General features: G+C 36.6%; 1 protein-coding gene across 3 annotated transcripts in view; it reads right to left on the bottom strand.

Moving 5' to 3' along the window:
- Positions 1–26,002, bottom strand: part of EPS15 (epidermal growth factor receptor pathway substrate 15) — a 181,413-nt gene that overhangs the window by 117,818 nt on the left and 37,593 nt on the right. For 2 of the 3 annotated variants that reach the window (XM_028489404.2, XM_024119749.3), the window contains exons 2-8: positions 20,590–20,631; positions 17,225–17,314; positions 16,276–16,323; positions 12,271–12,366; positions 10,274–10,339; positions 8,989–9,114; positions 6,481–6,540 (exon numbers count right to left, since the gene is read on the bottom strand). In XM_028489404.2, coding sequence (XP_028345205.1) covers positions 6,481–6,540; positions 8,989–9,114; positions 10,274–10,339; positions 12,271–12,366; positions 16,276–16,323; positions 17,225–17,314; positions 20,590–20,631 — 528 coding nt within the window. The remainder of the gene's footprint in view (positions 1–6,480; positions 6,541–8,988; positions 9,115–10,273; positions 10,340–12,270; positions 12,367–16,275; positions 16,324–17,224; positions 17,315–20,589; positions 20,632–26,002) is intronic. The other variant, XM_028489405.2, reaches the window with a different exon arrangement.

The raw sequence follows: 26,002 nt of genomic DNA, 5'->3' as shown, positions 1-26,002 counted from the left end.
TTCCTCTAAGATCAGGAAAAAGACAAGGATGTCCATTCTCACCACTATTATTCAACACAGCTTGGAAATCCTAGCCACAGCAATCAGAAAAGAAAAAGAAATGAAAGGAATTCATACCGGAAAAGAAGTAGTAAAACTGTCACTGTTTACAGATGACATCATATCATACATATCATACATTTATCATAGAAAAATCCTAAAGACACTAGCAGAAAACCACTACAGCTCATCAATGAATTCAGTAAAGGTGCAGGATACAAAATTAATACACAGGAATCCGTTGCATTTCTGTACACTAACAAAGAAAGGTTAGAAAGAGAAATTACGGAAACAGTTCCATTTACTATTGCATCAAAAAGAATAAAATACCAGGAATAAAACTACTTAAGGAGGCAAAAAACCTGTAATCCAAAAACTGTAAGTATCTGATGAAAGAAATCAAAGATAACACAAATAAATGGAAACATATACCATGTTCTTGGATTGGAAGAATCCATATTGTTAAAATGACTGTACTACCCAAGGCAATCTACAGATTCAATGCAATCCCTATCAAATCACCAAAGGCAGTTTTTACAGAACCAGAACAAAATAAATTTTTAATTTATATGGAAATACAAAAGACCCCGAATAGCCAAAACAATCTTGAGAAAGAAAAACAGAGCTGGAGGAACCAGGCTCCCTGAGTTTACACTATACAACAAAGCTACAGCAATCAAAACGGTATGGTACTGGCATAAAAACAGAAATATAGATCAATGGAACAGGGTAGAAGGCCCAGAAATAAACCCATACACATACGGTCAGCTAATCTACAACAAAGGAAGCAAGAATATGCAATGGAGAAAAGACAGTCTCTTCAATAAGTGGTGCTGGGGAAACTGGACACCTACAAATAAAAGAATGAAATTAAAACATTCTCAGGATTTCCCTGGTGGTCCAGTGGTAAAGAATCCACCTTCCAAAGCAGGGGACACAGGTTCGATTCTTGGTCGGGGACTAAGATCCCACATGCCGCAGGGCAACTGAGCCCACACACCACAACTACTGAGCTCATGTGCCTCAACAGGAGAGCCTGCATGCCGCAAACTACAGAGCCCATGCACTCTGGAGCCTGCACGCCACGAGAGAGAGAAAACCCACATACCACAACTAGAAAAAAGCCCATATGCTGCAACTAGAGAGAAGCCCACGCACCACAACCAGAGAGAAGCCCATGTGCTGCAATGAAGACCCGACGCAGACATAAATAAATTAATTAAATAAATTTTTTAAAAAATCAGAACATTCTCTAACACCATACCATACACAAAATAAACTCAAAATGGATTAAAGAACTAAATGTAAGACCTGAAACCATAAAACTCCTAGGGGAAAACATAGGCAGAACACTCTGACACAAATCGCAGCGGTATCTTGTTGGATCCGTCTTCTGGAGTAATGGAAATAAAAACAAAAATAAACAAATGGGACCTAATGAAACTTAAAAGCTTTTGCACAGCAAAGGAAACCAGAAACAAAACAAAAAGACAACCTATGGAATAGGAGAAAATATTTGCAAATGATGTGACCAACAAGGGATTAATCTCTAAAATATACAAACAGTCCATATAGCTCAATATCAAAGAAAAAACAACCCAATCAGAAAATGAGTAGAAGACATAAATAGACATTTCTCCAAAGAAGACATACAAATGGCCAAAAGGCACATTTAAAGATGCTCAACATCACTAATTATTAGAGAAATGCAAATGAAAACTACAATGAGGTATCACCTCACACTGGGCGTAATGACCAACAACAAACCTCCTACACTGTTTGTGGAAATGTAAACTGGTACAGCCATTCCAGAGAACAGTATGAAGAGTCCTTAAAAACTAAAAATAGAGCTACCATATGATCCTACAATCCCACTACTGGGCACATATCTGGAGAAAAACATAATTTGAAAAGATGCGTGCACCCCAATGTTCACTGCAGCGCTATTTAAAATAGCCAAGACATGGAAGCAACCTAAGTGTCTACTGACAGACGAATGGATAAGGAAGATGTGGTGTACATATACAATGGAATATTATTCAGCCATAAAAAAAGAATGAAATAATGCCATTTGCAGTGACATAGATGGACCTAGAGATTATCATACTAAGTGAAGTAAGTTAGACAAAGACAAATATCATATGATATCACTTATATCTGGAATCTAAAAAAATGATACAAATGAACTTATTTACAAAACAGAAACAGACTCACAGACATAGAAAACAAACTTATGGTTACCAAAGGCGGGGGTATAAATTAGGAGTTTTAATTAGGATTAAAATATACATACTACTATATATAAAATAGATAACCAACAGGGACCTACTGTATAGCATAGGGAACTATATTCAATATCTTGTAATAACCTGTAATGGAAGAGAATGTTGAAAAAGAATATATATATTTATATATATATATATGCATAACTGATTCACATTGCTGTACACCTGAAACTAACACAACATTGTAAATCAACTAGATTTGAATAAAAAATTCTTTTTTAATACTTATTTATTTATTTGGCTGCACCGGGTCTTAGCTGCAGCCTGTGGGATCTTCATTGCCAGTGTGGGATCTCTGTTGTGGCACGTGGGATCTTTAGTTGCGGCATGCGAACTCTTAGTTGAGGCACGCGAACTCTTAGTTGTGGCATGTGGGATCTAGTTCCCTGACCAGGGATCGAACCCAGGCCCCCTGCATTAGGAGCATGGAGTCTTAGCCACTGGACCACCAGGGTAGTCCCTCAATAAAAATTTTTTTAAAAATAAAATATTATAAACACAGAGCAGATACTGGGTCTTTAAAACAAACATAAAGCACCATTTTATCTAAAAGAAAATGGCGGGACTTCCCTGGTTGTCCAGTGCTTAAGACTCCATGCTCACAATGCAGGGGGCCCAATTCCTGGTCAGGAAACTAGATCCCACATGCCACAACTAAGAGTTCACATGCCACAACGAAGAGTTCACATGCCACAACTAAAGACCCCACATGTCACAACTAAAAAGATCCCGCATGCCACAACTAAGAGTCCACGTGCCACAACTAAAGATCCCACGTGCCACAACAAAGACCACACATGCATCAATGAAGATCCCATGTGCCGCAACTAAGACCCAGCTCAGCCAAATAAATAAATAAATATTAAAAGAAAATGGGTAAGAGGACTTCCCTGGTTGGTCCAGCAGTTAAGAATCCACCTGCCAATGCAGGGGATGCAGGTTCAATCCCACTAAGATCCCACATGCCGTGGGACAACTAAGTTCACGTGCCACAACAACTAAGCCCATTCGCTCTAGAGCTCATGTGTCACAACTAGAGAGCCCACATGCCACAACTACTGAGCCTGCGCACTCTGGCACCTGCATGCCGCAACTAAAGAGCCCGTGTGCCACAACTAGAGAGCCCATGAGTGCAACTTCTGAGCCCACGTGCCACAACTAGAGAGAAGTCCACATACTGGAACAAAGAGCCCATGCACCACAATGAAAGACTCCGCATGCCACAATGAAGATCCCGCATGCTGAAACTAAGACCCCACAAGCCAAATAAATAAATAATTTTTTTTTAATGGGTAAGAATTTTAGAGTTAAATCTTAAGCATAAATACCCTCATGTCCAATAGTTTTGATTAATTAGTAAAATAATACATAACAAGAAAGGAAAAAATACTATGTTATACTTCAACAAACCAAAAATTGACAAAGTATAAATTGTCATAATCCAAAAGAACTGATCATATGAATAAGTAGATTATCTTTACTTATTTAGGAACATAATTTAAAATGTTTATAGAGTTTAGTTATTCTACTGTTGCAAAAGCATTTTAAAAATTACTTCAATTTTCAAAGAAACCCTTAAAATTCAGTTTTTAAAAATACTGATGCTTATAAATAAAGATCAGTGACTTGCAGGCTCAGTTACATTGGCTATGTTGTAGTAATTAAAATTTTTTAAAATAGTATGGACTATATTGCCTCAGTCACAAAAGTAAAAAGATGGAAAAAGATTTATCAGGCAAATTCTACCAGAAGAATGCTAGTGAGGCTATTAATACTGACAAAAGGAAATTAAATTAAAATTGACAAAGGAAATCCTAGAACCAAAAGAATTAAATTAACTGAGTAAAATCTAGAATTTTAGTTACAAAAAATGTTCTAAAATCTTCTGCGGTTGGGAGGCGAAGGAGAAAGAAGTGAAAATAATCTAAAGGTCTTATTTTACTTGAATGAGGGCTAACAATCTTTTTTTCAAATACTGGAGCAATAAGTATGGTAAGTACAAGGAAGGGTGTATTAACCATTAATGGAATAGACATTATAAAGAAATTCCAAATTAATTAGAGGGGGGAAATGAATGAATCACAACTTGATAACCAGCAACAATAAGGAAGAGGAAAAAAGAGAAAATAATAATGTAAAATAAATAGGATCTGGTAGGGGGAATAAAATCAATGCACAGCTCATTATCTTAAAAGACAAAAACTGTCAAATTAGGTAAAAAATTAAAATCAGCAGTGACATTTTTAAGAGATACATTTTAAGCATTAGAAATATCAAGTAATCCAAATAAAAAGAGAGCAGAACCAGTATTAATATCACACAAGCTGGAATTCAAAATTAAAGGCACTAAGCAGGATAAAGTTGGAAAAAATTTCTGAGGAATGCACAGAGAAGGAAATCCAACGTAGCAAAATGGTTAAAATTAGTAAATCTAGGAGAAGGTATATGGATGTTCATTAATTTTTAAAGTAGTAATTTCCTACAAATGTGTGTTTATTCTTAAATTATTCTTTTAATGAAAAGTTACTTTCGTTACAAAAAAAAAAAGTTGCCTAGGAGAAGGCTTCAGGGCATAAGGTAAACTGTGTTTACTCACTTACCTCAGGAAATACTACTGTTTTATCAAATGAAGATAATGCTACTGTCTACCTAGCTTAACTATGCTTATACAAATGCTCCTTTGAAATTTTTAATTTTTGTTTTTATAAGGAAAAAATTTCTATTTCTGTATATATTTTTTCAAATGTGATAAGATGTGTTCTGCCTATTTTGTTTCGCTCCTAGGATATAAACAGAATAAAATTTATGAAAGGGCAAAAAAAAGAAAAGTGAGGACAAAGAGAAACTGAAGTATAGTCAATAAAATCAGTATAATGGATTTACAGAAGTCTAATATCTTCTGAACAGAAATGTTGACATATCCAGGAAACACATGTAAAAACAGGTTGCAACCTTGGCAACAAAGAAAACCTTAACAAAATTTTAAAGACCACATACACCAGCCAAAATCTAATCAAGCTGAAAGTATATACAAAGGTAACAAAAACCGAACAAACTTAACTACTTTGAAATTAAAAAGCATATTCCTAAACAGATGACCACGGAAAATTTAAAAATATTTAAAAAGGAGTGAAAAGGAGAACACTTTGTACCAATATCTATGGAATCCACCTAAATCTGTATTTAGAGGAAAATACGTCCTTTAAATGTTTTCAATATTAAAGATGATAAAAAACAAAGGGGCTTAGTACTTATCTTCAGAAAGTTTTTAAAAAGTAAATCAAAACAAACTGGAAAGAAGGAATTAAGATAACAGTAGAAAAGAATGAAATAGAAAGTCAAAACATAATAGAAAAGATAAATAAATCCAAAAGATGGCTCTTTTAAAAGATCAATCGGCCAGAAAAAATCCAATTAAACAAAGAATGAGAAGAAGCAAAAATACATAAGATTTGGAAACAGAAAGGAACCCAACCATAAAGCCAGAAGAGATTAAAGAATAGTGCAAATCTGTGGCAAATCTGAAAGTCAAAGAAATGGACAATTTCTTAGCAAAATAGAGAAAATTTGAAAAGATTAATTTCCAAATAAGAGATTCACGGGGGGGATTAGAGATTTACTGTTCATGAGTTCACAGCAGAGTTTTATCTAACCTTTAAGGAAGCCATGAAAACAACTCTATGCGGAATTAACTAACCAGTTACTAAGGATAACATGTCTTCAGATAAGATGTCAAAACTTTCTCTGCCTTCATAAATGACATGAAACTATTATGTTATTCATCTTTTCCTTTAATCAAATAAATGTGAAAATTCAGGTATATATTTGAAGTAAAGTCATTCCACAGCAGAAGTAGATACTGAGATTCCTGGTCACATTGGGATTCAAAAGATTATATTCAGCATCTTTAGAGTACATTATCCAAAGCACGTATTCTTATGTACCTTAAAGTCAAATAAAATGAAGATGGCAAAAACCTTCATTATCCATTTGTTTAATAATATTTATTGACTACCTATAAATTCTAGGTAAATACAGTCATACAATAAATTTTCAGAGAAATGTGGTTTACCTCTAAAGATAAACAAAAAGGGGAAATTTTCACTTGAGAAAACCATTAAGATATTTAAGATTTCAAAAGCATTATGTTACTTACAACTGCAAACTCATCTCTGTCAAGCATTCCATCATGGTCAATATCACTCAACTCCCAAACCTTAAAAAGAAAAGAATTAGGAAAGATTAACATTCTTTCATTTCACGTGCTAACTGTATACATCCAATACCTAAATGGAGGAAAAAGTTTTGCCTAAACATTATAACACCTGTTTCTCTGAGAAATGTCAATTATGCTGACCATTTTATTAAATCACTATTATATGCTATATTAACATTACTGTAAAAAGAAATAATCCTTAATACCAAGTATTTTTAAACAGAAATTCCTTTGCAAATTTTTAAAGAAAATATTTTGTTCCTCTCAAGTTAAGAAAACAATTATGTAACACAGTACTTTAAACAACTATAATGCTTTTTCAAAAACAACATCTCAGTTAATTCATGCAACAACTCCATGTAGTACTATAAAACCTGTTTTAGACCTGAGACTGCATGACTTATCTAGGATCATACAACTATTATTAAGTAACAGAATCAGTTTTCAATGTGAAGACTTCCAACCAAGTCCATTATTGTTTTCCCTATAATACAGAACCTCTAATCATCTGAAATAAGTGTCCAATGAACACTGTATTATTAATCATTAGCCAACTAATGTCCAGGGCATACAAAATAAATATAAAATCTAAAAGGCCCTGGTATATTTGGTCTAACTCTAGAGTAGAATCCATAGCTTTAGACCAGCTATAAACTATGTTAAATCCTTGAAATGAAGGTATTTAAGATATTCAACAAAATTTTACTTGGAACAGGAAGAGAAGGTATACTGGTAAGAGACAGGAGTGAAAATAAGGAAGTGCCTGGTCACTGAAGGCCTTGGAGTTTAGACTTTTTCCTAAATGCAATGGGAAGCTACCTAAGAGGGTAACTTTTAAGTAAAAAATAACACGATTATATTTATAGTTTAGAAATCTCACACAGATCACACAATAGAAAAATAATTAATGAAAAACAATATTAGAAAATAGTTTTTAAATTAATATTTATCATATTTATTGAGCACCTAAACTATACAACACTGATCCAGTAGTATTGGTGTTGTGGTGGCACGTCGTTATCATCATGATCATGGCAGCTAGCATTCAAAGAGTATATACCGAGCACTGTGCTAGGTACTTTATATACATTATCACATTTAATTTGTATAACCCTACAAACTGGGAACCATGCTAATTTTAAAGATTAGAAAACTGAGACATGGTTTTCTAATGATATGCCCAAGGTCATACATTTAAGAAATGGTGTAACCAGGATTTGACCCCATGTAGTCTGACTAAGCAAGGAATTAAAGGACGGACTAGAGGTTTAATGAGAGTAGATAAGGTTTGAAATATAAAGAGGGGTATTGAGAAATCATGATGGAAACAGCACAAGAGTGGCTGCAGTATGGAAAACCCAGCTGAAGATCATGAAATTACGATGATACCAATCTTCCTAGACTTTCTCAGTAGTCTGAATGCAACCAGAGAGAAGGCAGATAATTAGCTTCATGCAAGGTTGGATTTTCACCAGGCAGGAGAAAAGTTAGAAAACATGGCAAAGGAAGCTAAGGATACTGACATGAAACAGTGGACCAAAAAAAATCCAAGACAGATGAGGAAAACAGTAAATTCAAAAGATGGGGAAAATAAAAGAGTCTGATTTAAGGTCTTGATGAGGTCGGGCTTCCTGGTGGCGCAGTGGTTAAGAATCTGCCTGCCAATGCAGGGGACACGGGTTCGAGCCCTGGTCCTGGAAGATTCCACATGCCGCAGAGCAACTAAGCCTGTGCGCCACAACTACTGAGCCTGCGCTCTAGAGCCCTTGAGCCACAACTACTGAGCCCGTGTGCTGCAACTACTGAAGCCCGTGTGCCTAGAGCCCATGCTCCACAACAAGAGAAGTCACCGCAATGAGAAGCCCATGCACTGCAACAAAGAGTAGACCCTGCTCACCACAACTAGAGAAAGCTCGCAAGCAGCAACAAAGACCCAACGCACCCAAAAACAAACAAATAAATAAATAAATAATTTTTTTAAATTAATAAAAATAAATAAATAAAGGTCTTGATGAGGTCAAAGAATTAGTCTTGCAAGTATCTAGGAAAGAAATCTAGAAAGACAAGAAGTTCTCTTCAGAGAGTAGAATTTATGATTTCAGAGATGAAACTATTGCTTTAACCAGGCTGTAGGATACAACCACAGAGTAAATGGCAGATGCAGAATACTGATGGTCCCTGGAAATTAAATCAAGGAATTAGAAGGTCAGAGCATACAGCTCAAAGAGAAAAGGACCTACCTAAAAGGATTATATATAGCTAATTTCAAACACTCATATGTTAGAGGGAATAACCAAAGAAATAAATTGGCAATAATTTTATATATTAAGTCAAAACACAAAAAATTCTATAATACAACTTCAAAATAAGATCTATGTATTTTTAATTGTTCCTGGTAGATACAAAATTAAAATACATAAAAGTTACATTTAGAATTTAATATCTTACTCTTCCAAGAATATCCACAGGTAACTTAGAGTTGAGCAACACTGGTTTCACTTTATCACCAGACAGAAATCCATTCACTGGGTTTAAACTATCAAAAATTGCATCATATTTGGCCTTATCTTCAGACTATAATACAAAAAAGATCAAAGTTAAATAATGGTGAAAGGAATTTAACTGCAGTTTTAAAAATCGAGTCCTCAAAGAATAGACATTTTTAAAACTATCATTTAAAAAACATTTTTCACTTTCATCAAAATATATTATAGTAAATAATAATTTAAAAGTTACTCCACTCAAAAGTCTAGAATCCCCTCCATCCCTTTTGTAGCTGGAATACTATCTTTGCCTTTCTACTATTAGGTTAAAATCAAAAGATTTTAGTGATCAAAGGGCTTTGAGAAGAGCATCTAGTCCAACCCCCTCACTCAAACAGATCCAAAGCAAAACCGTAACTTTTATAAGAACACACAGCTAGTTAGTGATATTCTATGACTTTCTAAAGATGGTATTTAGTTACATTTCAAACTCAAACAAATTTAAAAAAAAAAAAAAAAAGGAAATCATTGCCACAGAAATAGACATCAAGTTTCCCCCATTTTTCCCAAAGCAAGATTTCTTTTTATCAATAACAAGGTATTTTCTAAAATCCCAGAAAGTTATTTGTATAACATAAAAAACTATTGTTCATGGTTTTCCAAGTCAAGGCCAGATCCTTACACTTTTTAAAGTTAACAGCATACAAGCATACACAGGCATACAAACCAAAATGGTTTTCTGACAAAACTGTACACATCTATTACAGGTTATTTGATCTGCTATATTCTATTTTTAAATTACGATTTTTAAAATTTGATAAGATAGCTATAACCATTTTGGTGCCTCCAAATAACTGTAATGCAAAACACCCATTTTAGAAAAAGATTTCATAAAGAAGTGTTTTAGAGCCATAAAGAGAATATCTAGTTAAGTAGAATTTTTCAAACAAGAAATAGCACCAGTGGGGTAAACTACCTATTCATCAAATATTTTAGTTAATACAAGATTATGAGATCACCATTTTTAGTTTACACTATAACAGAAATGAGATTAAGCCAATACTAACTGTCGTAAAATGACTGACAGAGCTGTGACATCCCTCAAGCAATTTCTACTACCAGTATTTCCTCCACAGTAAAAAATGAAAGTCTAATGCAGACTGCAATATATTTTGGAAGTAGGGGGAAAGGATTATGTAGGTAGGAAGTAAAGTGAAGTAAAAGAGAGAACAGGTACAAAGTTTACTTACTTTTACAGCCCATGGGAGCTCAGCTGCAGAAGTTCTGCTGATTAGCAAAGGACTACTGGTATCATGCTAAAAAGGAAAATATAGCACACGAAGGGCTGAAATCCTCACATCAATAAACAATGAAGAGAAAATAATCTTTGGATTTAAAAATGTTGGATCTCAATGCACAAAGGACACTATTTTACATTAACTCTATTAGACCTTCATCTGAGTACAAATGAAACAAAAACTGAGTAAGCTGAGTTAGTGGAGCTAAGTAAATGACTAAATGACTGTGGAGCACTAACTAAAACATTAAGTCTTATAGAAGAAATCCTATTACAACTGAAATCAAGATAAAGATATCTGAATGTAACAAAAATATTTATGGCCCTGTTAACTGATCACTTTTCCCCTATACTACTTAAGGAAAGCTGACTGAACAAGAACTCAACTTAAGATTTCTAAGTTACAAGTACATGAACCTATCAACACCATGTCCAAGTTATTATGTTTATTTGCTTGTAGAGACAGATGAATATGTTTGAAAATTTTTTATAATAGTATAGTTAGGCAACAAATCCCTAAATTAACCCTCTGACTCCACAACTAAACTTCAAAGTACAGAAATTCTCAAAACTGAAGTTAAATTCATAATACTCAGACCAAATACTAAAATACTGAATTTAAAAACAAGCAAGAAGAGCTGTGAAACTTCTGAAAAAAAGCAGTAGGGTGGGGAGGACTAGCCCTATCAGATATAAATTGAAACAATTATCAAATATGATAATTGAAACAATGTGAGATCAGCATATGGATAAACAGATCAATGGGTATGAACAGAAAAAATCCAGAAAAAAACCAAAATACATGTGAGAATTCAGCACATGATTGAGGCAGCATTTCAAATCAGTATGGAAAAGATTGATTATTCAATAAACTGTATTAAGTCTAAAAGGTAGCCATCTTGAAGAAACATAAATTTGAATCCATACGCATACCTTACATCAGGACTAATGTAAATGTGAACAAAGAAACCATTAAAAAACTTAAATCCTAATAATTCATTTACATTAAAAACAATGACTTTTTTATGGAAAAAAAAATCACCACAAAGTCAAAAGACAAATGGCAAACTGGGAAAAAATATTTGCAACTCATATAGACAAAGAACTGTTTCCCTAATATATAAAAAGCCTCTAGAATTCAATAAGAAAAGACAAACAACCAAAGAAAAATGGACAAAGGTTACAAACAGACATTTCACATAAAAGCAATGTAAATGGCTCATAAGCACGAGAAAAAGCTACACAACTTCACTCCATAAAACCAAAAGGACAAATTAAAACTACAATGATATTCCATTTGTCACCTATCAAATTGACAAGGACCAAAAGTTTGACAACAGTATGTTAGCAGAAGTACACTCAACCAATTGCTGGTGGGACTGTGAACTAATACAACCACTATGGAAGACAAGTAGATATTATATGTGAAAATTACAATGCACAAACTTTTGAAACAGCAATTCCACTTCTGAGAAGTTACACATATATTTCTGCACATGCAAAGTGACACAGATTCAAGGTTATTATTCACTGCAGCATGTTTTAAATAATAAAAGACTGGAAGCAAGCTAAAAGCCTACCAATAGGAAGTTAAATAAATTAAGGTAAACAGAAGCATGGAAATACTATCCAGCTGTAAAAAAGAATGAGGAAGATTTTACGTAAAGATCTCCGAAACATATCAAGTTATTTAAAAAGGCATAGAATCATGTGTATAGTATGCTACAATTAATGTAAACTGAGGATATAGGTATTTATATGTCTTTATATACACATATAATAACTGGAAGATACACAAGAAACTAATAACAGCAGTAGCCATAAGAAAGAAAATCGGGTAGCTGAGTGATAGGAGTTGAGGGAAAAATTTTTTAATACAGTAAATTTTCATTTTCAAATCATGTGGTATCATTTTTTAAAATACAACTTAAATTTAAAAGCATTTCTTACAAATCTTGGTGGAGGAACAGCCAGGTTCAAACTACTCAGTGAAACCTCCAATCCATTCTGGGCACATGCCACAAGACGCAAAGCAACAAAGAATTCCTGAGAAAGAAGAGGATGAATGTTAAGAGCATTATCTATCTATCCATTCATCCATCCATCCATCTATCTACACACATACCTTTAATCTGAAAATATAAAACAATTCACAACTACTCCAAGATTTTTATGTTGCAGCAAATATAACAGCACATTTGCTTGAAAAACACTTGCTCTAAAATCAAGAAGAGATCTATGTACAAAGATATTCCTAATATTATAAATAGCAAAATATATTAATATAAATGGGAAAATAATTAAATAAGCTGATATACTGATAAATATATATATTTGGAAATATACCAAAATTAATAATCATGTTTCAAAGAATATTTAAAGATGTTAAATGATTTTTATAATTTAAGTGAGAAAAAGAATCTTGAAAAAAAGTCTAGAAGAAAATAGCACCTAGAAGAAAATAAATAAAAGGTTATCAAAAGTCATCTCTGGGGCTCTCCTGGTGGCACAGTGGTTGAGAGTCCACCTGCCGATGCAGGGGACACGAGTTCATGCCCCGGTCTGGGAGGATCCCACATGCCGCAGAGCGGCTAGGCCCGTGAGCCATGGCCGCTAAGCCTGCACGTCCGGAGCCTGTGCTCCGCAACGGGAGAGGCCACAACAGTGAGAGGCCCATGTACCGCAAAAAAAAAAAAAAAAGTCATCTCTGGATTTAAGATTATAAATTTTAACACTAGACCAATCATTCAAGTGACTCAGTCACTGTTATTCCAGAAAAGCTACAAAGAATAACTATGCAACATCTAAAACAATTATATAACTGCTTGACTTCAAAATATTTGTAAATCTCTCCCAAAGGTCCTTGGGTTTTTGGCATTTGAAGCCTTGGAATGACACTGAAGCAACTTGTTTTCAGCTGTTCTGAGTTAAAATCAGGTCTGAGAATAAGCATAACAAAACCCTTTACTCTAGTTATGATTACTTGCAACTTGTCAATACTCCAGTACAGTTGCTGATGCAATCAACCCTTTACTGCTTTTCTCACATCTGTTCTCACCTACAACCTTCTTACTCAATACTTAACCTATTCCTAGAAACTGGCACGTTGTCTGTTTATACAATACCTTGCCTTCACTAATAAATTTCTTGAAAAAATGCTATTTCAAGATCACCCCTTCTCTTTTCATTCACCACACAAGCTTCTATGCAATCAGATTTCAACTCCTACCATTAGCTAGAGAAACAACTGCCTATGTCACAAACTCCTAGCTACCAAATACAATAGACTCTAAAATGAATTTTTTTTAAAAAGCTTCATCCTACTTGTTCTTTTTTTTTTTTTTACTTTTTCTAAATTTATTTTTTTTATTTATTTTTGGCTGTACTGGGTCTTCATTGCTGTGCGCGTGCTTTCTCTAGTTGCGGCGAGCAGGGGCTACTCTTCATTGCGGTGCGCGGGCTTCTCATTGCAGTGTCTTCTCTTGCTGCAGAGCACGCGCTATAGGCACACAGGCTTCAGTAGTTGTGGCGCGTGGGCTCAGTAGTTGTGTCACACGGGCTCAGCAGTTTTGGCTCCCAGGCTCTAGAGTGCAGGCTCAGTAGTTGTGGCACACGGGCTTAGTTGCTCCGCAGCATGTGGGCTCTTCCCGGACCAGGGCTGGAACCCACGTCCCCTGCATTGGCAGGCAGATTCTTAACCACTGCGCCACCAGGGAAACACCCCCTACTTGTTCTTTTGGCAGCCTGGACAGTATGATCCTCCCTGAAGCTCTCCTCTACCGGCATAGTTTCATAAAGCTCTCCTAGTTCTCCTCTGGCCTTTCAAGTATCTTTTTTTGGAATCAATGTCTCCTCCCATCCTTTAAATGCTGAACTCTTTTATAACCCTTTTTCTCTTCGCATTCTAATGAGATTCAATTACTATTAGGTAATCAGGTCAACTCCCATAGTATGGATGGGCTCTGAAGTGAAATAGTATTGCACTGAATTCTAGTTCTGTTACGGGTTGTGAGGCCTTGGGCAAATTTTAAAAAACTCTTTAAAAGGGGGGGGCTAATATCTACCTTGCAATGTATTATAAGGAACAAAATTAAAACCACACTACAGGAAGAAAACACTATCATTTTTGGCACATAGAAACTCAGTAAGTATTGGTTTATTTTCTCAATTTTATATGTTAATTCAAAAATCTATTCCACCAATGCAAACATCAAAGTTTATAACTGCAGATCCATAAATCCAGCCACCTGGATATAACAAAGACAACTCAAACTAAACATCCAAAGTCTAGGAACAGCAGTGAAGAATTTATTTTACTGTAAGTTCATGAAGATAGGGACCACATCCTGTCACGTTCACCTCTGCATTGCCAAAACCTGGCTCAAAAGAGGTACTCAGCAAATATTTGCTGACTGAGTACAGAGCACCCTGGATGCCCATGTGAATTTAGTTTTCCAATGTCTCCAATGTACCAAACTGGCCCTTCTGCCCAGGGGTCCAATGCGGACCACAATCTAACCTTGGAATCTTAAATAAGAGACTGGGTATTCTGACCCCCTCATCTAATTTTTCCCATCCCTTTTCTGAGTTAGCTTCAGCTATCCCCATAGGGAAAATTAGCTTTGAGTAGTAGTGCTCAGCCAATGTATTAGCATGTAGCAAGCTTTGAATTTAATCCTGTAGAACTCTGAAATCCATCCCCAACAAGCAGAACTTTAAAGTTCTCTGATGGTGTCCAATGCCCACAACCACTTTCACATATTTCTGGTCTAAGGTTTACTTCTGGCTTGTAAACCATTTTTTGGTTTATATGTCAGAGATAAGACCTAGACCAGAATACACTGTACTCAGGTTTGATTAGCCAAGAGCTTCCCTTCAAATGCACAATACCATCTTAACACATGAATAATAAAATCCACTTTTGGACTTCCCTGGTGGCACAGTGGTTAAGAATCTGCCTGCCAATGCAATGCAAGGGACACGGGTTCGAGCTCTGGTCCAAGAAGATCCCACATGCCACGGAGCAACTGAGCCCGTGTGCCACAACTACCGAGCCTGCACTCTAGAGCCCACGAGCCACAACTACTGAGCCTGCGTGCCACAACTACTGAAGTCCATGTGCCTAGAGCCCGTGCTCCTCAACAAGAGAAGCCACCGCAATGAGATGCCTGCACGCAGCAGTGAAGAGTAGCCCCCACTCTCCGCAACTAGAGAAAGCCCGCGCATAGCAATGAAGACCCAGTGCAGCCCAAAATAAATAAATAAATTTAAAGAAAAATAATAAAATAAAATAAAATCCACTTCTATTTATAACCCTGTACACATAAGAAAATTAATAAGATACAAAGAGCAGTCTCCCTGAATAACTAAGAAAAATAAATCCCATGTTATTGTTTGAATGTGTCCCCCCAAATTCATATATTGAAATTCAAAATCCCCAAAATAATGGTAGAGCCATTAGGAGGTAGAGCCTCTGGAAAGTGCATAAACCATCAGGATGGAGCCCTCATGAATGGGATAAGTGCCTTACAAAAAAGCATTCAGAGAAATCGCTAGCACATTCTGCCATGTAAGAATAAAGAAGAAGTCTGCAACCTAGAAGAAAGCTCTCACTAGAACCATGCTGGCACCCTATCTCAGACTTCCAGCCTCCAGAACTGTGAGCAATAAATTTATGCTGTTTACAAGCCAACCAGTTTGTGATATTTCGTTACAGCAGCCCAAACAGACTACAACACTCCAAGAGAACTAAATGTCACCAAACTAACACTAACCTTTGGGAATTAGGTATTTTAATGCCTACTGATTGGAAATATTTTCACTGTTATAACACTTGCCCTTGCAAAACCCTCATTTTGGTAAAAACCAATTTTTAGTTTAAAAATACAAAAAATTGCTGGCTATTTTTTATTCTGAATCACTCAAAAATTTTTCATGTCAATCTCTGAATCTTACTTGTTTGTTCAGGATACCTTTGCCATCTGTGTCAGCTAAATCCCAGATCTGAAATTTAGAAAAAAAAAAGTATCAATCTATATTTTAACAAAAATCACCTTAAAGATAAATTAAATCCCTGCAATTTACAACCTCATGCTCTTTGGTAGTCAGATTTAAGAATCATAGAATTAAAAGTGGAAAGAAACCTTAAAGATCACTTAGTGCAACCCTACACAAAGATACTAAGGTCCAGAGAGGTTAAGTGACTTACTCAAGAACATCCCAGGCATCAGGGAAAGAACTGAAGACCATATTCTAACTTCCAGTCCAATGACTTTTTTATTAACCCAGGTTCTAACTCCAAGTCCAATACTCTTTCTACTAGAACATGCTACCTTGATTTTAGATCCTTATTAAGATGATATTCTTTCTTATGGGTAAGCTGAAATAGTTAATGTTTATTTGTGAATAATTAAATTATTAATAATGATTATTTTTCAGGGTTTGAATACATATCAATATCATATATAAGGATTTGTAAGGAGATCAAGCCAAGAGAGGGACTTTTCCACCTCTTTGTGCTCCTTCCTAAGCCTCTCATCCCCTACTCTATTTACCACATATTAAACACAGAGACAGTTCTAATAGAGGAAGTAGGGAAAGAGCCAATTCTGAGTGGGTGGCAAGGTTCCCAGTCTGCATGTTTCTCCCCACATCACTCAAAGGTACTATTACTTCCTCATTTCATCCTACTAAAAAGTAATTTGTTTTCTAAAAATCTGAAAAACACCTTATTTTTCAAGAGGGTAAATCACTACACCAGAAATTCCCTCCACTGCATTACTGTAACTGCTTCCATGACAGTTCTAACTTCTAAGTTTCTGAATGGTTATCTTTCTGAATTTGCACCCAATTTATCTACACTAATAAATATTCATTATATCTAGTTACAGTGAACAAATACTACCTTTCCAAGTATCAGGTCTGGAAGTCCTGATTTTTTCAGGAATACAGCAGCATCAGAAGCCAATACCCTTCCAGTATTGCCCGTATCAACCTGAAAAGATACAAACCATAAGCTGACAACAAACATAAAGACAAAATTATGATTATTTACCTGCCTTTCTCCCTGTAACTTGAGAACTGACTTTTTCAAAAAGGGAACAGGAATCCTTTGACTAACAAAGGCCATGGAATATTGGAGACCCATATGAGAAGAGTACCATCTAGAAAGCACTGTAAATCTACAAAGTGTTTTTTTATCATGCCCGTTACACACATGATAAAACTGAAGCTCAGGGAACTCCCTGGCAGTCCAGTGGCTAGGACTCAGTGCTTTCACTGCCAGGGCCCGGGTTCAATCCCTGGTCAGGGAACATAGATCCCACAAGCCACAGAGCGCGGCCAAATTAAAAAACAAAAACAAACAAGAAAACAAAACAAAACAAAAAAAACCCTGAAGCTCAGAGGAAGTAGAACAGATTAGTGGAGTCATAACATTAATACATGTCTTCTAATTCCAAGTCTTCTATAGCTGCCATTTAAATTCCAATAAACTTAAATGGCAATAGAGGAAAAGGGCAATAGTTCCTGGAGAGGTCTTCTGATAAATGGGAATAGCTGCACAGTTATCTGTTTTTTTTCAAATATCTTTAAATAATTAACTTCTGCTTTTATACTTACTCTTAAGAAACTGCAACACATTTTTAAAAAAATCAAAGCAATATCAGTTCTAAAACCAGCAGTGACTGCATTATAAACTTAAAAAAATTTTTAAAACTGCTAAGTTCCTAAAGCACATTAAGGGAAACGCATCATTTTAACTGATGGGGACTTTCCTTTAAGACAGAATGAGGTCACCAAGAACAAAAAAACAGTTCAAAAAAAATAACGACTCTCCCCCCTTCCGTAGAGATTTCCTAAAGTAAAGTTCTATTTGTAAAAATGAAAAGTAAATTTTTAAAAGTCATGGGAATAGTAACATGATAGGAGGATATTTGTGAGCTAGCTGTTTTTCCACTTTAGTTAAAAAAATTGTTTGCTAAAACATATACAAAGCATTTCAGACAGACCAATCCCAGCAAAGAAGCAAAAGAGAAATCCTTTCTTTCAAGTGCTAGAACATGGGATAAATCAGGCACTCAACAAAAAGGAAAGAATTGCCCAATCCAAATTTGGGGTAACAAGGAGGTACAGAAAGGGTTGGGAACTCTGCCTCTAGAATTCTCCACAACTCCTTTTCTTTGCCTACCCCTTGACCAGGGTGGGATAAAAAAGGAACAACTACCCCCCTATAGCCTAGAAACAGAGGCACGGAGGGGAAAGGGAAACCCAGATCAAGCTCTTATGACATATTTATGTAGTGTATTCCAATAAATAATTTTACTATCTTCCATTCTTTTGGTTATTATAATAATTAAACACAGCCATTTAGTCTTTGTCATCTACAGGCAGTTTCTGTTGTACTCTGATGCCTGCCTAAAGGCTCTGCCATAAGCTAAAGGCCACACAATCTGTGTTGTTAACAAAGAAAGACAGTCTCAGAGTCTCATGGAAAGTACGATACCACATACTCTGAACTATTAACACTTCAAAATATAGACTTTTGGATAAAGACTTCTGGGCTGACATCACTTAGACAACTTTCAGACTGTACTGGTAGACCAAGTCAAAATTCCAGGACTCTGCATTCTGGAAGTAGATATATCTCTTGAAAGCAGACTGCTGACCCAAGAGGCAGGGGAACAAGAATTAAGTACACAGGGCTGAATGAAGTGTTAAGGAACATTCAATTATGATTATTTACGTGGAATATTGTTGGTATTATTTTTACTATTCTATTTTCTAATGGATATGTGGAAAAGCCCTTTCTTACTCTATATCAATCCCTCAATTTAGTAGGCTCTGTTTTTGTAAACTGAATGAAATAGTTTTCAATGGTATTTGATTCTCACTGACCCTTCAGAAATCAAAAACAAATCCTTTAACTGAATGTCCTTACTTTGTATGGCCATATAGTTATCAAATAAGTTAAATAACAATTTATTCTCCTTTTTATCAGGTTATAGTTGAGTAAACCAATTGTACAAAAACAAGGCCATATTTGAGAATGATTCTCTTTTATTCAGATAGAACAAGCCGCCATTAAGGATCAGGGATTGACTTTATGTACAACCAATGTCTACAAAAGCCCCACAAGAAGACTGGCCTGCAACATGGTTTGTATGATCCCAGTCACTCAAGCAGTAAAGCAAGGTCACTTAGCAGGCTAGAAAACTTAGCAGACATGGGAAACTTCAAGATGAGGTAAATGTACTCAAATTTATACTGCATGTGAAATATGAAGAAGAGAATTTCTAAAGTTTGGATCCTAGCCTTAAAACAGAAGAATAAATAACAGAGGCTTTAAAAAGTACAATCTGAGATTCTTTAGAAATATCAAGCAGAAATTAATCAGCTGGCCTTAGAAGTTGTTAAATAGTAAGTGTATGGCTTTAGATTTACAAGTCACACATTAACTTGCAAATTTGTTAATTTGTTAATGAACTTGGTTCATTAACACTTGCTGCAATATGTAGATTACCTAGTTTCTTTGTATAAGGAGACCAGCCTTTTCTGTAATTATGATCACAAGGTGAAGAGATTATCAAGAAAAATGATCTGATACTTGGAAATGAGCAAATAAGACTGTCTACACTTTCAGGAGATTAGATAATCTGATCTATGGTTTGCACCTTTGACTTTCTATCAACTCGGCTACTTTACACTCTGTAGGGGGTAGAGGTTAAATTATATAAACCTGATAGCAATGCAAATGATTCTTATCCATACCAATGAAATTAATTTTCTCTGATAGAGAATATAAATCTCTGTAACTCATATTCCCATTTTTACATCTCACTGGTTCTCCCAATAATTAATGAGTTGAAAAATATCCTTGACACACGTTCATTTTATATTTGTATGAGAGTCATGGTTTTAACTTCATGAAAATTAAACTTTAATAAGACTTGAAAACAACATAAAAGTCATTTCTATTTAGCTTATAAATTAATTTGGATGTTTATATCTGGATGAATATATCTAATGCCACATGGATTTTTAAGATAGATATTTAAGACAATTAAGTGTTTGGGCTTAATTATCTTTCCTTCATTTTTCTGGGAGCTTGTTAAAAGCATTAATCAAAGCAGGAGATTAAAGCACAAGAAAATGAAAACAAGAAATGTCAAATTTATTCAGCTGGATGGTAATCTGCATATATACAATCAGGAGTTGAAAGTATATTCTATCTATGTTCAATCTAAGAAGACAAAGAAACAAACATCTTACCTGTCTATAGTATTTTTCATATAGAGGATTCCCACTTGATAACTAAAATAAATAAATAATTAGAAATTAAATGCTATTCAATGACTTCTATTAATATATTTGCATTCATCCAACAGATATATGAAATAAAGATAAATACGATTAAAATACCCTTGATTTCAAAAGTCTGGTATTGTTTCTTTCTGGGGGCAGGAAGGGAAATTGAATAAAGGCAGCCACATGGATTACCAAGAATCAGGTAGACAAGAAATAAAACAAGAATTTTAAAATTATTTTTGACATCAGAACTCTTTTCCTCATGTAAAATTTTACTCAGAAACCCAACACATAACAAATTAGGGGTGAAATGATTTGGTTAAAGACAAACTGAAAAGCCCAAAGCCTTAAGCATTCATCCTCTACCCAAGTGCCCAAGGTACCTATGAATACGATTCAAAAACCACTTCAGTAAAATAATCAAATGAATATACAAACTAATGAACAAAAAGATGATACTGATATCAGATCTGAAATGCTTGCAGGAAGGGAGTGCTATTCAATTCACACCACAGTTCAAAGGGTTCCTTGGTCAGCTGATGAACAGATATATTATCTCATCTGAAAGGCAGCTTAGGAGTATCGATGTTTGAAGGCTCAGGTTCGCCTGTACATGAATGTGAAGAGTGTTCTGGAACCAGGAAGGAAGTTCAGGAAGGCTTCATAGGGTTGACATCAGTACAGAAATTTGAGGTGTAAGGGAGAAGGGGAGAGGGTGATTCTATACAAAGGTAACAGCATGCAAAAATGCATGCAATCAACAGAAATCTCAGTTATGTTTGAAGAGAATAGTAAGGAGTTCTGAATGGTGATAAGGATTACAGATAAGATTGTAAAGTGTTATAGAAGACAACTTGTTCAACTGCCATGCTAAAAGTAAAGAAAACAAGGATGGAAAAGGGGACAGATTCAAGAGCCATTAACTACCCAGTTGCTTGGTCAAACACCAGTCTACATGTTACTATAAATGTATTTTTTTAAGATGTGATTAACATTTAAAGCCATAAACTTTGAGTAAAGCAGATTAGCCTCTATAATGTGGGTAGGCCTCATCCAGCCAGTTGAAAGCCCTAAGAGAGAAACGACTGAGGCCCCCCCAAGGAAGAAGGAATTCTGCCTCCAGAACGCCTTCAGACTCAGCTGCAAAATCAACTCTTCCCTAGGTCTCCAGCCTGCCCTGCGGATTTAGGACTTGCCAGCCTCCACAATCACATGAGCCAATTCCTTAAAATTAATCAATCAGTGTGTGTGTGTGTCTGTCCTGCTGGTTCTGTTTTTCTGGAGAACCCTAATATACCTAGTCTTAGAGAGGTTACTTGTCCAAGCTTTTAAATGGCGGAGACTGGACTTAAATGCAGGACTGTCTCACTCTAAGCTCCATCCTCTTTCACATTACCATGCTGTTTCCCATATGCCCAGGTTTGCTCAGCACAGTACAATCTGTTGTCTCAGCATCCCATCCAGTTTACCACTTGTCTCAGATTTCTCACTTTCTTAAATGAACTATTTTTTATTAATCACTACACTAAAATAAACCAGGATGAATTTAGTACACCTCTACTGTATACATCTAACTTCTGGCTAAGCTAGTAGTGTCTAAGTGCTCTAACCACTGAACAAGTGATGAAATTGTAAAGAGGACTAACGATAATTCCACTTTTTTCCTGACTCTTTACAGATAAAACATAACTAACACCTTTTCAAGGACACCATGCAAAAGACTCAGTGAAAAGTATCCTCAGACACAAGCAACCATGGACAGGTAACTCCTTATATCCGTTCGAGACTGTTCAAGAAATATTTTACACTGGTGCTTCTGCTGGCTCCTGGTGCTACTGACTGATGTGCCAGTCAGTACAGTGACATGTGCAATGACCTGCAATATCCATCAGGCCACTAGCCAGCCAAGTAAGTGAGAAATTACAGGTTAGGCGCAAATGAAGTATGTGTGAGGAGTCAACAGTCTAAAAAGTCGAGGTGGTTTTGTCATTTATTGCATGGTATAAGTCTACAACTGTTTATTTATTTTGTTGTTTGACAATCTTTTTTTCTTTTTTTTTATCCAGTAAATCCTTTCAGGAATAATGAGCTAAAGAGAAGAAATTATATGTTTAATATAAAATTAAGTACTAAATTTTCATTTCTCTAATAAATGGATAGACAGACAATTTGCATAAAAATTTTAAGGCTACTTCTATTTATCATAGAGCTATAGTGGCATCATCACTCATTTAATGAGTTAGCTGCAAATGCCAAAATTTACAAATGTTTTCACATATCCCTGGTTTAAATTTTAAGTATAAAAATGGTACTGAAAACAAAAAAATACTTAAACATGGCAATATGTGTTCCCTACTTGCAACCTGTCATCAGATTTTAAAGGCTGGAATCTTTGAAAGACTGACTTTATAGATCTAACCTAAGTGTCTCAGTATTGAATCTTTTTGAAAACAAGTCCTCTAATGACTGGTTGCATACTGTTCAAAATCAGTGGGAAATTTTTAATCAAAGATTAAAGTTAATGAATAAAAATAAAAATAAAAAAACTTCAGCTTTTGAAGCTTTTAGCAAATACCAATTATTAGAAAGAAAGTTTGTCGAGACATTGAAACATATCCCTCAAAAGCAAGGGAAGTACTAAACAAATTAAATGATGAGAGTTCAAACAGAATACAAGATTTAATTTTGAAATTCTATCATTATACTTTGTAATGAATTCTAGAAGTTCCATCAAAAGTCTTCCTATTTTTAACTGGATAAATGTATATTCTGTACTGGAATGACATGAAATTACTGAGAGCCTATGATTTCACAGCAACTAAATTTAGTGGAACATAAATCATATGTATATGTATTTATGATATGTAAAATAATCATAAATAGGGACAAATTATATGACAAGATTTGTCTTATTAAAAATTTGTCAGGAGAGGAGAGAGAAGATGGCGGAAGAGTAGGACTCGGAGATCACCTTCTTCCCCACAGATACATCAGAAATACATCTACACGTGGAACTGCTCCTATAGAACACCCACTGAACGCTGGCAGAAGACCTCAGACCTTCCAAATGGCAAGAAACTCCCCACGTACCTGGGTAGGGCAAAAGAAAAAAGAATAGTCTTCCTATTTTTAACTGGATAAATGTATATTCTGTACTGGAATGACATGAAATTACTGAGAGCCTATGATTTCACAGCAACTAAATTTAGTGGAACATAAATCATATGTATATGTATTTATGATATGTAAAATAATCATAAATAGGGACAAATTATATGACAAGATTTGTCTTATTAAAAATTTGTCAGGAGAGGAGAGAGAAGATGGCGGAAGAGTAGGACTCGGAGATCACCTTCTTCCCCACAGATACATCAGAAATACATCTACACGTGGAACTGCTCCTATAGAACACCCACTGAACGCTGGCAGAAGACCTCAGACCTTCCAAATGGCAAGAAACTCCCCACGTACCTGGGTAGGGCAAAAGAAAAAAGAATAAACAGAGACAAAACAATAGGGATGGGACCTGCACCAGTGTGAGGTAGCTGTGAAGGAGGAAAGGTTCCCACACACTAGGAAGCCCCTTCACGGGCGGAGACAGTGGGTGGCAGAGGGGGAAGCTTCAGAGCCGCGGAAAAGAGCGCAGTAACAGGGTGCGGAGGGCAAAGCAGAGAGATTCCCGCACAGAGGATCGGTGCCGACCAGCACTCACCAGCCCGAGAGGCTTGTCTGCTCAACCGCCGGGACGGACGGGGGCTGGGAGCTGACACTCGGCTTCGGTCCGGAAGCCGGGAGAGGACTAGGGTTGGCTGCGTGAACACAGCCTGAAGGGGTTAGTGCACCACGGCTAGCCGGGAAGGAGTCCGGGAGAAGTCTGGAGCTGCTGAAGAGGCAAGAGACCTTTTCTTCCCTCTTTGCTTCCTGGGGCGCAAGGAGAGGGGATTAAGCGCGCCGCTTAAAGGAGCCCCAAAGACGGGCGTGGAGCTGCCGAAGAGACAAGAGACTTTTTCTTGCCTCTTTGTTTCCTGCTGCGCGAGGAGAGTTAAGCACGGCGCGTAAAGGAGCTCCAGAAACGGGCACGAGCCGCAGCTATCAGCGTGGACACCAGAGACTGGCGTGAGACGCTAAGACTGCTACTGCCGCCACCAAGAAGCCTGTGGGCGAACACAGGTCACTCTCTACACCTCCCCTCCTGGGAGCCTGTGCAGCCCGCCACTGCCAGGGTCCTGGGATCCAGGGACAACTTCCCCGGGAGAACGCACGGTGCGCCTCAGGCTGGTGCAACGTCACGCCGGCCTCTGCAGTTGCAGGCTAGCCCCGCATCCGTACCCCTCCCTCCCCGCGGCTTGAGCCAGAGCCCCCGAATCAGCTGCTCCTTTAATCCCGTCCTCTCTGAGCGAAAAGCAGACGCCCTCGAGCGACCTACGCGCAGAGGCGGGGCAAAGTCCAAAGGTGAACCCCAGGAGCTGTGCGAACAAAGAGGTGAGGGGGAGGTCTCTCCCAGCAGCCTCAGAAGCAGCGGATTAAATCTCCACAATCAACTTGAAGTGCCCTGCATCTGTGGAATACCTGAATAGACAGCGAATGATCCCAAGTTGAGGAGGTGGACTTTGGGAGCAAGATATATTATTATTTTCCCCTTTTTCTCTTTTTGTGAGTGTGTATGTGTGTGCTGCTGTGTGAGATTCTGTCTGTATAGCTTTGCTTTCACCATTTGTCCTCGGGTTCTGACCGACCCATTGTTTTTTTTTTTTCTACTTTAAAAAATTTTTCTTCTTAATAATTATTTTTTATTTTAATAACTCTATTTTATCCTACTTTATCTTTTCTTTCTTCCTTCCTTCCTTCCTTTCTTCCTCCCTTCCTTCCTCCCTTCCTTCCTTTCCTCCTTTCTTCCTTCCTTCCTTCCTTCCTTTCCTTTCCTCCCTTCCTTCCTTTCCTCCTTTCTTCCTTCCTTCCTTCCTTCCTTTCCTTTCCTTTCTATTTTTTCTCCCTTTTATTCTGAGCCGTGTGGATTAAAGGCACTTGGTGCTCCAGCCAGGTGTCACGGCTGTGTCTCTGAGGTGGGAGACCAACTTCAGGACACTGGTCCACAAGAGACCTATCATCCCCACGTAATATCAAACGGCGAAAATATCCCAGAGATCTCCATCTCAACACCAAGACCTAGCTTCACTCAACGACCAGCAAGCTACAGTGCTGGACACCCTATGCCAAACAACACGCAAGACAGCACTACAGCCCCATCCATTAGCAGAGAGGCTGCCTAAAATCATAATAAGGCTACAGACACCCCAAAACACACCACCAGACATGGACCTTCCCACCAGAAAGACAAGATCCAGCCTCATCCACCAGAACACAGGCCCTAGTCCCC

This window comes from Physeter macrocephalus, chromosome 4, assembly GCF_002837175.3.
Source record: "Physeter macrocephalus isolate SW-GA chromosome 4, ASM283717v5, whole genome shotgun sequence".
In the NCBI taxonomy this organism is placed as follows: domain Eukaryota; kingdom Metazoa; phylum Chordata; class Mammalia; order Artiodactyla; family Physeteridae; genus Physeter; species Physeter macrocephalus.
The sequence above is the reverse complement of the archived record's forward strand: the minus strand, read 5'-3'. Positions and strand labels throughout refer to the sequence as shown.